Source organism: Cucurbita moschata, unplaced genomic scaffold (genome assembly GCF_002738365.1).
Source record: "Cucurbita moschata cultivar Rifu unplaced genomic scaffold, Cmos_1.0 Cmo_Scf00004, whole genome shotgun sequence".
NCBI classification, from domain to species: Eukaryota; Viridiplantae; Streptophyta; class Magnoliopsida; order Cucurbitales; family Cucurbitaceae; genus Cucurbita; species Cucurbita moschata.
The window spans coordinates 2,409,144-2,422,651 of record NW_019268520.1 but is presented as its reverse complement, the minus strand read 5'-3'; the positions used below and the strand labels follow the sequence as shown (position 1 = coordinate 2,422,651).

Here is a 13,508-nt window from a genome sequence, read left to right as displayed (position 1 = left end):
TCCAACTACAGTTTTTCACGTGACAAAAATTTCCTTTTTTTGACTTCGTGGTTAGATGAGCTTGCATAAGATAGGTGCGGTCATCCCAACACGGAAGTATTGTTGGGGATGGAATAGGAACTTGAAATAGGCTATAAAGGCAAGACTATCAACCAAAGAGATAAGAAAAATACATGTCTACGAGCTGGGTCTCATTCATTTTCTACCGTAATCGTCCAACCACAGTTTTTCACCTCACAATTTTTTATTTTATTTTATTTCGTGGTTAGGTGAGCTTGCAAAAGATAGGAGCAGTCATTCCAATCGAGAAGTTCCGTAGGGGATGGAATACAAACTTTCCTCCATATTTTAAAATCAAAATAGGCTATTAACATAGAGGTAAGAAAAATACATGTCAACGAGCTGGGTTTCACTCATTTTCTATCGTCTAACTCAGTCATCCAACCTCAGTTTTCCACGTAACGAAAGATAAGTACGAGCATCGTAGCAGAAAAGTCCGGTTCGGGATGGAAGAGGAAGTTGGGTTGGGTTGATATTTTAAAAGGAAAATAGGCTATAAAGGCAAGGCTATTAAGTAGGCACTAGAAGGCCTAAGCACATGTTTAAAGAGGATTCCTCCTTTTGTTTTGTAGAACCCATACAAACAAAAAAGAAAAAATTGAAGCTTTCATTGGTTATATAAATATATAATATATTATTTTGAAGTTAGGCAAACACTCCCAACTGAATGCTAACTTCGATTCTCACGTATCATAATCTTCCACGTGAGTTTGAGCTTATTTTATTGATCCATTGGATATCAAACAAAAGTGAATGATCTACCAGAAACATAAAATCAAACAATCAAACAGTCTTGCCTTTCTCGAGAGTACTCGAGATATTACTTTTATAACCATCGTACACTTACTCGTCTACTTTATTCTTTTAAAACTCTGTATCTTATTTATGCTCTTTTCTGAAATTCTTTAAAATTTTGAACTATCTAAATCGTTTCACTGATCCAGTTAATTTGTTTTTTAACTCTCGTTAAAGATGTATATGGGTTAGATGAGGTTGGAAAAATCTTATGGATAAACTCGAAATTTTGAGTTGGTTGGGTTAGTGACACGAATAATCAAATAGAGTTTATAATTCGACCCAATTATTTTCAAATTGGGTTTCGTTGGATTGTCGATTTATGTTATATTAATAACTACAATTTCATAAAACTTAAGAATCAAACATCTATAAGTAAAAATGTATCTGTTGAGGATTATTGGGAGTGAGCCCGACGTTGGTTAATTTAGTGGAAGGTCATGGGTTCATAAGTGAGAAATACTGTCTCTATTGATATGAGACCTTAAGGGAAACCTAGAGCAAAGTCATGAGAACTTATGCTCAAAGTGGACAATATCATATCATTGTGTGGAGAGTCGTAATTCCTAACAGTATCGTTAACATTGGCTACAGATATCAAATATTCTTAATATTTATAATGTCTTTAAAATAGGGCTAGAGTTGAATTGAATTGTAATTTTATTTTTTGGTTGGTCGGGTAAAAAAACTTTGACCCAACTCAAATTTGTCTGTGTTTTAAAAAATTCAACCCAACCAAATAGAAAAAACATGAATTGGTCAAACTTTCGAATCATATGAACATATTTTTCGAAATATAAGAAGCAAAAATCCAATCTTCCCTTCCATCGCTCTCGCACAGCTGCTAAAAGAAAGTGATTTAGATAAGCATATAATAGAGAGTACAGTTTTGTGACAGCCATGGCAGTTTCCGACAGCTTTGGCTTTGCGCCGCTCAGCACAGCATCCAAGACAGGACAGGTCCGTCATGCAGAGAGCCACCGGCGAGTACCATGTTGCTGCTCTGGTCCCCTCCTCCACCACCACCACCATCACCACCACTACCCCCACCACCGCCACCTTTTTAAAAGAAGTGTTTATTTAATCAGTTACTTAGCACTTACACAGTTGAGTTGCAGCGGATCTGTGGTAGATATTATAAGGATTTGTAATCATAATTTGAGTCACGAATTCAAATATTTAAACTCCAATTACTTAATTCTTTACTTTATTCCCCACATTGCTTAATTCTTTAATCACTATCTCTACTCATATATATATGAATTTAATATATTTTTATCTATAAAGTGGGTGTATACCTCCTCAGAGTTTTTAAGTATTATATGTTAGGATTATTGGAAGTGAGTCCCACATTGGTTAATTTAGTGGAAGATGATGGATTTATAAGTGAGTAATACTATCCTCATGAATATAATAAATTCTTTTGGAAAACCCTAAAACAAAACTATAAGAACTTATATCATACCATTGTAGAGAGTCGTGATTGTTAACATGGTATCAGAGCCATGCTTTAAACTTAGTCTCAATATCATGGTATCATAGCCATGCATTTATTCTTTTTATTTATTTATTTTGTTAAATTATAAATTTATTCTCTAAATTTTAAAATTGGTATTTTTTATACATAAACTTTTAAATTATAAATTTTATATTTTTTAATTTAAAATTATTTAAAATAGGTGGATTTAGCACATATAAAATTGAAAACTTAAACTTCTATTACATATAAAATTCAAATTATATATTAATTATTTTTTAAAAAAATTGAAAAATTTAAAGAATTTAGTATACCCATTAAAAAGGACTCAAATGATTACAATTAGAATATTTAATAAGATAATTAAACAATTGATTGAAAAATAACCAGCCCAACCCAACTAAATATGTATTTATTTATTAACAAATATTGAATTAATATTTAAATTATATTACCAAAAAAAACTAAAACAATTGAATTATATATATATATATAATTGCATCAAAAACATTTTTTTTAATAATCTAAACCAAATTAGTTCATAAATTCACGTTTTAACACAAAATTTGTGACAAAAATTGTTTTTGAAGAGAATACACAAATTAAATTGGTATTAGAAAAACACAAAATTAAAGGTTATTTATTTTTTATTTTAAATATTTTAAATTTGAGAAATGAAATCTTGTAAGCGAATCATGAAGGAGGTAGGCATTTCAGGAAAGCAACGAAAAAAAAGAAAAAAAAGAAAAAAAATCGAAGCAAATGACCAAAAAGCTGTATTGACGAGCAGAACAGAGTGAGAGGAGAAGAAGAAGAAGAAGAAGAAGAAGAAGAAGAAGAAGAAGCAGAAGGGAGGGAGAGAGAGAGAGAGAGGGGGCATGGAAGCACTGAGGTACATCTGGGAAGGTGCAATTCCATTACAGATTCATCTCCATGAGTCTGAAGTCACCACCATCCCTCCTCCACCGCCTGCAATGGTAATTCTCTGTTTCCTCCCTTCGTTGCTGCACTTTCCCTTTTCTAACTATCAAATTTCCGGCTCTCAATTTGATCAACAGATGAATATCATGGCCTCATTCTGTTTATTTATCTCTTTTCCTCTGGGAAATTTGACTTTTTTTTCTTTACAAGGGTTGTTTGTATTTCCTGCTTCTTGTGTTTTTCAATCTGAAGTTTTGAATAAGGGATGATTTTATGTGTCTACTATACGCCAAGTACATCGATCTTTGATTGAACTGAATCGAATTGCTTTCCATGTGGAATTTGTATTTTGATCTACTTTAGGTCTTGGCTCCTCGGATTGGCTACTTGCCTCTGTTGGCTTCTCAGATTAAACCTTACTTCAGTAGTACGCTTCCTCCTGGAGTGGACACCATTTGGTTTGAGTACAAGGGTTTGCCCCTCAAATGGTACGCTCTTCTTTTCTCTTTTAAATTTCATATTTGTTAATGGTTTCTTCGAATTTTGTAGATCAGTTTGAGTTTTCTTTAATAATCTACTACTATTCTCTGTTTTTGTTACTACGACACCGCTCTTCTCCGTCATTCTATGTCTCTTGGGGTTGTACTTCTGGCTGTCTTGTATAACTGTTCTTGCTATTTTTTCGCTTTTGATAAAACTCTTTCTTTCTCTTATTGCGTATGTCTCACAAGGTACACGGAGAGGAAAGCTGAAAACTGAAACGTGTTAAATTAATAATATGTACTATGTTTTAGTAGGAAGGACTTCCGTTAATATTGAAGACTATAGAAAGAAGGAATAGGATAATATATTCATCTCAACCTAGTGATTTAGAATGGAAGAAGATGATAGACATTCATGATAAAAGAAAATGGTTGAAGGGAAACAATTTCATAGGTAAAGCAAAAGAAATGAGAGGGAAGGAGAGCCTTCACCAAGACTAAGGTGTGTTATATCTGTTAAAGCATGATTACTAAAAGTTTTGTTAAGTCTACACCATCAAGTTGCTGTCTAAAGGACGTGATCCCCAAGAAAGGGGGAAGTTTTCCCCAAACACCAAGACTAAGGTGTGTTATATCCATTAGAAACTTGTGATGAAACTGATCCATAGAAAGTTAACCTATTCCTTGGAGGGACAGTTTTGTAGGAGGGAGTGAGGCTTAACATGACTATAGCTCAATTGGTTAAGGTATATGCTCTCGGCCAAGAGGTTAGCTCCGTCCTGCGTTTTGTTCAACTATGAAGGAGGGAGTGAGATTGAAACTAATGTCTTTATCACATGGATGGGCATAGCAAAAGTAGGTTGTAATAGGATTCCACATAGTGGTGACGAATTGGCAATGAACAAAAATGTGGTATTACTGTTTTGAGGTCCTTTTGCAAAGACCAAACCAATTAGGGGAGAGAGCTGGATGCAGATTCCTACTCTGAATTTTGTCATGGTGTTGCTGTTGTTTAGACTTCAGAGCAATTTCCTTAATGAAGATCACCAAATTGCCTTGCAAAAATTAGAATTGAATAATTTCCTATCGATGTTAGGCCTTTGGGAAGAGACTTGCACGTTGAATATCCAGAAAGGTAAAAATTTGAAGACCATTAATCTGGGGAACTGGAGGAGGATCAACCTTAAATATGTCACGAAGGAGAGAGTCCATCTGCAAAGTCCTTGCCATTAGAATTTCTTGTGAGCAAATTCCAAATCAAAAGTTCATTGACTAAATTTGGGCAACTATCGTATTTGAATCAACACAAGGGGCATAAAGTTGTGGGTAGAGGAAGCAAGGGAGGTATTACCTCTCCAAGGGTCTTGATACAACAACACTAAGAGCTTTGGTGTAGGAAACATCCCAACCATGAACCTCAACATTTTCGTATCAATACAAAAAAAATACCTACGAAAATGTTAGAAACATATTACTTTATGGTTTATGATGAAAAGATTAGAGAATTCATTCTTATCTCAGGTTTCAAACACTTCACAAGTTTGGTAACCAAACTTGAATGTTTGAAGATATGCAATCTTAACACTAGGCTTGCAAAGGGAACTGACACTCTGTTGTGTCAAGAAAAGTAATCAAATATCGTTAATCATCAATGTCTAAGAAGAACATGACATTCCTTGGGTTTATATAACCAAGGGTGAAAAATATGGAGAATCTAAAGACCCTAGAGCTTGAAAATCCTAAATAATAAAGGGATAATTAAAAAATTATTCTAAAAATGGGAATTGTAAGATAATTGACAATTGATCCATCTAACATTCATTCCTAAGAATCATACATCCAGTTAAAATTGCAAAAATTGAAAAGCAAAATTCTTCGGGAAGGAGGCAAGGTTGGCAACAAGACAATATACATGGGCGTAAGAGTGGTGCACGACAAGCAGCTGGTGGGCGTGCATCTAGGTCATCGTTGATCAATATGGGTGTCGGGCAACATGTCTAGGGCATTAAGGCAGCATGCAAAGACACAAGTTGTTGCAAGGCAGGGTCTAGACAAAGGGTGCATGGCCGTGAGTGCATGCTGGCTTGTGCTGATAGGCCTAGGTGGGCATGGGCTTCCTTTATGGATGCACAATGATGGGTTGTGTGAGGAAAACACTGATGGGCTATGGAGACCAGGGGTGCATGGGTGGGAGCACTGGGCCATGCAAATAGATTGTTTGACACCAATGGTCCGGGCATGTGGATGAACTTATGGTTGAGTAGTGTAGGGCATCAGGTTTGCTCCCCAGAGGTTTTTTGTGGGCTTTCTTTTGCGATGGCATATTGAGCTTAATAGGTGGTTTCCAACTTTCGAGCCAGCTACTTGCAATCTTGGATCTTCTTGATGTGGTCAAGGCAATGGTCTAAGAACATTGTCAAAAGAATAGGAAACTCAGTATGAGATTAGCTTTTTGGTTTTCCAAAGGACTTTCGAGTGCTTGGTGTCATTCGGTGACTAGTTGCTAGGAGAAGGCCCAAATTTAGCTTTTAATGTTTTTTTTTTTTTGAAAGGGAGCATTTTTTTTTGTGAGTATAATGGTATGCCAATAGACCGACACTTTTGAATTGACATAAAAAAAAGGCGAATTAGAGGCGCTAAAGTAAATAAGCTCCCAAGATTTCAGAAGTATCTTTGAATCTTTCCTCTCCTGAAAATTTATTTATTTATCTCAAGTCAAATCTGTCTAATGGAAAGAAAAAAGAAGGTAGTAATTCTTAATATTTTTTGGCTCCTTTAATTATTATATTTATTTGTTTCAAATGGTCTATAACTGCATAGGGCTGTAACTAGAAGAACAAGAGTGTTTAAGCTGGTAATAGAAAATAATAAATTGAGATTGCGCAAGTGGATTCTTGGCTAATTTCTTTGACTTAATTGTCAGTTTAGTTTGACAACAATATTTCCATAGTCATTTAGTATGTCAGGATTTCGCCTTTTAGAAGATTATAGTTTTACTAATTTATTCAGAATTAACAGTCCTGGCAAAAAATTGTGTTGCTCATGATAGAATCTGGTGCATTCTTCTCAGGCATATACCGACTGGTGTACTGTTTGACCTTCTATGTGCAGAACCAGAAAGACCGTGGAATCTAACGGTTCAAATTCTATCTCTTTATCTTTATAGTTCAAGCTGCTATATTTTTATTGTATCTGACACCCATTTTCCTTTAAATTTAGGAAAAAATTCATTTATACTCCTAAACTTACTTTGGGTTATATAAATTAAAACTACAAACTAATAATTGAATCAATTTAAATCCTAAACTTTCAAAAGTAAATCAATTCAGACCCTCCATTAGTGGTTTTTAACTTTTTCACTTTATTCTATTTAAAATGAATTCAAAATCACCTAAATAAAAATATTATTCTCTCAAAATCCTACCAAAAGTAATAAGAAAAATTTATCCCATAGTTCTTTTTAAATAGGTATAAAAATTGAGGAAAAAGAAAATATGATAAACTACTCATATTAATGAAAACCACTACCATTCATTTGATTTTAGCATTCTTTCTAATATTTTGTTAATCACTGCATTTAAAGAAGTCTTGTGCACATGTGAGAGTTATGTATTAATAGTTCAAAATTTGAATCCTAATGGAGGGTCTAAATTGATCTCCTTACGAAGTTTAGAGTTTTAATTGATACAACCACCAAAGTTTAAAAGTACAATTTTATTTTTCCAAAATTTTATCAAATGGAAAAGTTCCGACCTCGCGTTGGTTGCACATGAGAATTAATATATATCTGGGTCTTGTTGTGACTGCACTTGCATTCCACAGTATGAGAACCTTAGGTGCGTTAATGTTGAATTTAGCATTGGTGGTGCATCACTGCTAGTTGAACTTTTTGTAGGAACGGAATTTCAGCTACTTCAAAGTTTCTGTTTAAATTTCTTTTTTCAGATTATAACTCAATTCAAAGTTAAACATTTCAATAAAGTTTCATGGAATCCAGCATAAGTTTTAGTTCCCGTCCTTAGGAGTATGAATGTATGTGAAGCGAAAAGTTGAAGGTGATTTTTGGTCAGCATCCAAAATAAGTACGTCTGTATATCCACACTGTAATTTTTTTCAATGTTTTTAACCTTCGGAAAAAGGATTAATTAGCAATTCCCATGGTTAATTCACTTCAGTAATGAGTAAGAACTTAGCTCTCTTAGCCTAGTGGTTGTTGCTCTTTCCCTTAAAGACAGATACTTCACCGTACAAATCAAACAGCAATTTCGCATTTTTTATGCTTTGGTTTCCAAATCCCATGGTTCCTACTTCTAGAGTTTCACGTTCCCATTCCCTGATACCAAATGCTCTGTTTTTTCCTAGGAGTGTAAATGCAATATCCATTCTGTAAAACGAATTTGGTTATTTGGTTATGTTAGCTAAAGCTAGAACAGTTTGAAATTAGGTATTGCCTTTACTTTCTCATATTTTGTGTCTAATGTGAAATGATAGACATCTCTCTCTTTTTAACAGGTACATTTTAGAGGTTATCCAAGACAGCTGTTAATTCCTTGTGAAGGTGAAGATAGTATAAAGTGGAGCTTTATTAACTCATTAAAAGAGGTTGGTAATACTTTCTTTAAATCTTGTCAAAATCGTTACAATCTCTTCAAGAAGAATACTACACACATAACTTTGTTCTAAGGCACCAAAAGGATGCAGAAAATAATGTCTAATGGACTCCTAAACTTTTAAAACATTAAATAGGGTCTTAAACTTTCCTTTCCACCCTGTAAATAATCTTTGAGTTCCTTTTTCTTTCTAACTTCTAATTGACCCAGGAACCTTTTTTTTTCTTTTTCTCAAGTAGAATATAGGGATAGAGTGGGTCTCAAACCACATTGGGGAGGGGGAAAGCACCAATCAGTGTCAATGAGCTGCCTGTCGGATTATAGCACACCTCTCTATCCCTTTCATCATTAGCCAACTTAGGACATCTGCCACACTAATAAAGAGGAAGGGCAAAGGTGTTGAGTGTTGACTCTGTCTAATTTCCCGGTGGCAAAAATGTCCTCTTGGTCGGCCATTGTTCACATTAGAGAAATTAGTTGACTGAAGGCAATTCCGTTAACACATTTTCCATTTAAAGCCAAAACCCGTTTGGACACATTCTCATACAAAAACACCAAATCATGTGATGATAAGCCTTCTCTCAAAGTGTTATACCTTGATGATTATGCGTTCCTTAATCAGATATTCTTTTGGTGCCTGATTTGCTATCAGAACCCAATACAATATTTGTTTTCCACTCACAAGTATCCCTAGTGAAGAGGAGATGGAACTAGCAAGCACCTTTTTACTAATGACCAGTATAGAATTCTTAATTTTTGCGCCCCCAAACTTTTTTGGAATAAGACAAAAAAATTTATTCATGGTTTCATCTGCTACGCTTCTCTCATTGAAATTTGATTTAAATATGTTGTCGTAATAATGAGAGAAGAACAAAAAAGAGAAAAATGGAAGTCAACCGTCAATGAGGAAAAATAAAAAGATCACAATTTTCACTTGAAACGCTTTATCTTTTTTATTTGTAGTTTTCCTTAATGACTATTTTTTTTTTTATTGATGCTTGTTATTTTTATTATTTTTCCCCATAAGAGACACATGGCGTATCATATTAAAAAAGGAAAGATGCACAAAAACAACAGGGGATAAAGCATCTCCTCCTGAAACCTCAAAAGGAGGACCTAAGAAGGAGCCCAATTCACCAAATTACAATTTCTTGTTTATATTTCTAATTTTTCCTAATTACTATTTTTAATGTTGTTGTTATATTTGATGAGAGACGCTTACTGTATCATATCAAAAAATGGGAAGATACAAAAAGAAAGAAAAGATGAGTCATCTCCTCTAAAATCTTGAAACAGCGAGTCTATGAAAGGACCCCAATTAAGTCAATAAAACTAGCAGGAACGACTGACTGGCAAACAAACTCCCAAAGACCATAAAAACATCTGCTAGTCACTTCGAGGATTTTATTATTATTAATTTGCTATCATTGTTATTAATATGATTGATGTCTTGTTGTGTAATTTTAAGTTGACACTCTTGGTAATTTATGATATTTGGTGAGAGTGATTTTCTACAAGTTGATCAAGGGATGTTCATTATAACCAGGCCGATTACATTGTCAATGGGAACACCAAGAATGTCATGAGCATGTCTCAACCTGATCTGGTGGTGTTATGGCGTTCTGTATTGAATGGTATACTAGCAAGCCAGAAGTACCTTTGTTTTAGAAATTAAAACAGTAGTTTCTCAAGTGAAATGATGATTCCTTGATGGCATTTTACTTTACTTTCCATAATTTTGCACTTCAATCTAAGTTAATATTGCAATATTATTTTGTGATTTTGAACTTCAATCATTTTGGTGATATAGTTACTTTTGCAGCCTCCAATTAGAGCTCTGTTTTCTAAAAGGAACTGTGTAATATACAGCCGCCTAGGAGCAAGGGATAGAGAAAACCCTACTTGAAACTATAAAAGGGGAGCCTTTTAATTGTTGATAATCATAAAAATGTGTAGTTACATAATAGTTTTTTGTGGTTAGAGCATTACCAAGAAGTAGTGTGTTGTACGTTTCCTTCCTAATCAGCCAAACGACAGCACCATTTTGATGAACTTCTGTAATAATTCCTCTTTCTTTATTTACTCCAATAGTAATATTCTTGGCAAGCTCAATTGGTTAGAAGGGCTCTCCCTCTTTATATGTCTCTTCATCGATTTGTATAAAAAGGTTTCATATTTCTATTGTAAAGGCAGGAACATAAATTATGTGGAAATTTGGAGAAACACTCTCTATATTTAAGAAAAAAATACAAAAAAGATAAGGTAGTATAAACCTATATAACTAATACGACTAAGATTTATGAAAAATATAAAGGAAATCCAATGGACTTTATAATGTGTTTTTTCTCTAATTTGTTCGACTTGATCATTGGCTACTAGCAGGTGACTTGGAAGCCTACCTACGTATATCATCTAAACTTAAGCTTGGAGGAACTGACCATGAGCAATTGTTGAAATCTATATCAACTTCATCATTGCCTGGTCAAAGTACTAGTGAGATGGATATAGCAGGAAAAGTAATGACAGGTATGACAACCACTTGTAGGCATTTCAGTTTGAAGTACAATTTACCAAGCAAAAGTTCGATGATAAAGATTGTTTATACTGAATTTTTCCACCAAAAATGTTTTGGGTCGGCAGAGTGTAGAATCAACTCTTGGAATTGAGGTCATGAAAGAGGGTTCTACTCTTCTGGATCTTTATGAACTTTCTATTCATTACCTTTCTGCTTCATGACTGGGGTCTCCTCTTCTAGTTCCTTCCCCTCCCTCCCAATTTTCGTCTTCTTACTGTATATTTTTTATGAACTTTCTATTCATTACTTTACTTTCTGCTTCATGCCGTGTTGGGTTACATTGAGGTATAGCAAGATTTTTGTGTACTTGTAGTAATGCCATTCTGTATGTGGGTACTACCTAGGATTAGGTCTCCAAATCATGCGGTTGGATGTACCTTTTGGGGAATGGAGTAAATGTGGAGGGATTTTGAGAGGTTTTGTCTGCATTTACCTTGTAGTTTCTGTTTGGAGATATGAAAGCTGGAAATTAGAGAAAGTTTGGGAGTAAAGAAGAGGAATTTTATAGGTTTGGGACTATATTGCCCTTTGGTTTCTTTGTGCTTCTGCTAAAAGATTCTTTGTCCTCTGTATCTAATTTGCATATTGGAGATTTATTCTGTAGACCCTTTACAACTTCTTTCCAATGGCAGTGATCCTTGGGTAGCCACATTTATACCAAATGTAGACAATAATTACAAAACGTAACCATTGTAATCATTCGGTAGACAATAATTACAAGATGTAACCATTATTCTTAATCATTTGTCTCTTCATCTATCCTTTTAAAAGAATTCACCATCAAGTGAAGTTTTTGATGGCATATATTTTCTCTTGGAGAGGGAGAGTTGTTCCAAATTGTTGTTTTGACTTCAAATGTGAGAGGTTTTGGTTCTTGCGCTAAAAGAACCATTGTCAACTAAACCAGACTTTGTGATTCCCATAGAAACGAAATCACGGATGCTGACTAGAAACTTTGTCAAGTCTAGGGCATCTTTAGATGTGGATGTCTCCCCTGATTGTATTCTCGTTCTTTCGAAGGATGTCTTTGTTATGATTATTGAGGTGCTTTAGGTAGGGTTCCTCTTTCCATCCTTGTTTCTATTTCCGATGGATTCTTTTGGCGGTTTATTGGGGTTTATGGGCCATCTTGTGGAAGGAGAAACCTCTTTAAATCAAACTAGTAGTGTTTTATCATTCTACTTTCTGGGTAGTCTCTATTAGAAGCAAAAGAATGTCTCTATTAATGCTTCTGTATGCCAAGGAAAGCAAGTATTGTGTTGTAAGATATTGGATTTTCATCGAACTTTACATGAGGGTACCGTGTGTGTGTGTGTTTTTTTTAAGTTTGCACTTACATCTGTTACTCTCTTCCTTCAAGGCTAATATTCATTAACCCCGCTTTATGTTGTCATTTCACTTGTTAGGACAAGTTTCTTATTATTTAAGCATGTCCAGGTCGAATTCCAGTTCGATTGTATGTGAGGAATGTAGGTGAAGATTTTGATAATTTAGAAGATGCACCACCAGTTAATAATTGGGATGATGTCTCATACATTAACCGTCCAGTAGAGATTCATGAAGAATGTAAGGCAACGCTATCATTCTCTTTGTTTTTAGTTTTCTTATTCTTTTGGAAAAGCCTATTTTATGAGTACTGTGTTATTGAGTAGCCAGATTTATGTTGTCCTATCGATCAAAGAATGATAACAGAAAGATAGAAGCTAATTTATGAACAGGGAGGGGACTGATTTTTCACGATGAATCATAACTCTTGTCTTGTGCTTTTTTAAAATTATCGAACTTGAATATAGCTCCATTGATTTAAGGTGTATATCTTCCACCAAAAAGGTCCACATAATAAATCCCCACCCTCGCATGTTGTTGAGCTGAAAGGGGGAAAAAAACACATTGAAGCGTCAACTTATATTGTATCGTTACGTAGCAATTTCATTTAGTAGTCAAAGTCTTCAGCATATGCAGAGATTCTCGTCCTCATCTCTATACATTGCAGGTAAGTGCTTCACCTTACATGATGCTATTAGGAGTCTGTTATCCGAGCTTTTCCTCGAAAAGGCAACTACCAAGGAGGAATCAACAACTATTATAGGTGAAGAAGAACAAAGTGATTGTACAGAACAGGTGGATTGTAAAAAAACAGAAGAGAGGGCACCAAATTTTTGTGATGAACATGTTCAATCTTATCATCCAAGCATCAAGCTTGTTAGGATCCAAGGGATTGAACCAAAATGCGAAATTCCTTTCTCCTGGGTGGTGAATAACTTAATGAACCCTGAATACTTTCTTCATATATGTGTTTTTGTAACAGTTCAACAAGTCAGATGCTAAGCTATAGGGGGCCAAAGAGGAAGCTAAGACCAAGTAGGTGTTTCCATTCCTTCATTTGTGGTGCTGAGGACTGGACTTCTTTTATTTATTTATTTATTTTTATTTATTATTGTCACTTTTGAGAACAATTATTATGTGAAAAGTTGTACAGAAAGTAATGTTATCAATGTCTATAAGTAGTCATCCATTTCATTTCTCACATCTGGCTAGTTTAGTCAATCTCTGATTTTCTATGTTCAATCTTCCCTTTTGATCCCACT

At 34.6% G+C, this 13,508-nt stretch overlaps 1 protein-coding gene across 2 annotated transcripts; it reads left to right on the top strand.

Annotated features, from left to right (window-relative positions):
• Positions 1–3,053: 3,053 nt before the first annotated feature.
• On the top strand, positions 3,054–13,446 carry LOC111442026 (autophagy protein 5). 2 transcript variants are annotated; one of them, XM_023079272.1, is made up of 8 exons: positions 3,054–3,309; positions 3,617–3,741; positions 6,806–6,872; positions 8,248–8,337; positions 9,892–9,979; positions 10,725–10,871; positions 12,358–12,486; positions 12,914–13,446. In XM_023079272.1, the coding sequence occupies exons 1-8, from the start codon at positions 3,211–3,213 to the stop codon at positions 13,246–13,248; spliced, it is 1,080 nt and encodes a 359-aa protein (XP_022935040.1). In that variant the 5' UTR covers positions 3,054–3,210; the 3' UTR covers positions 13,249–13,446. The 2 variants fall into 2 exon arrangements, with proteins under 2 accessions (XP_022935040.1, XP_022935041.1); XM_023079273.1 differs by having other exon boundaries at positions 3,055–3,309; positions 10,728–10,871.
• The last annotated feature ends 62 nt before the right edge of the window (positions 13,447–13,508 follow it).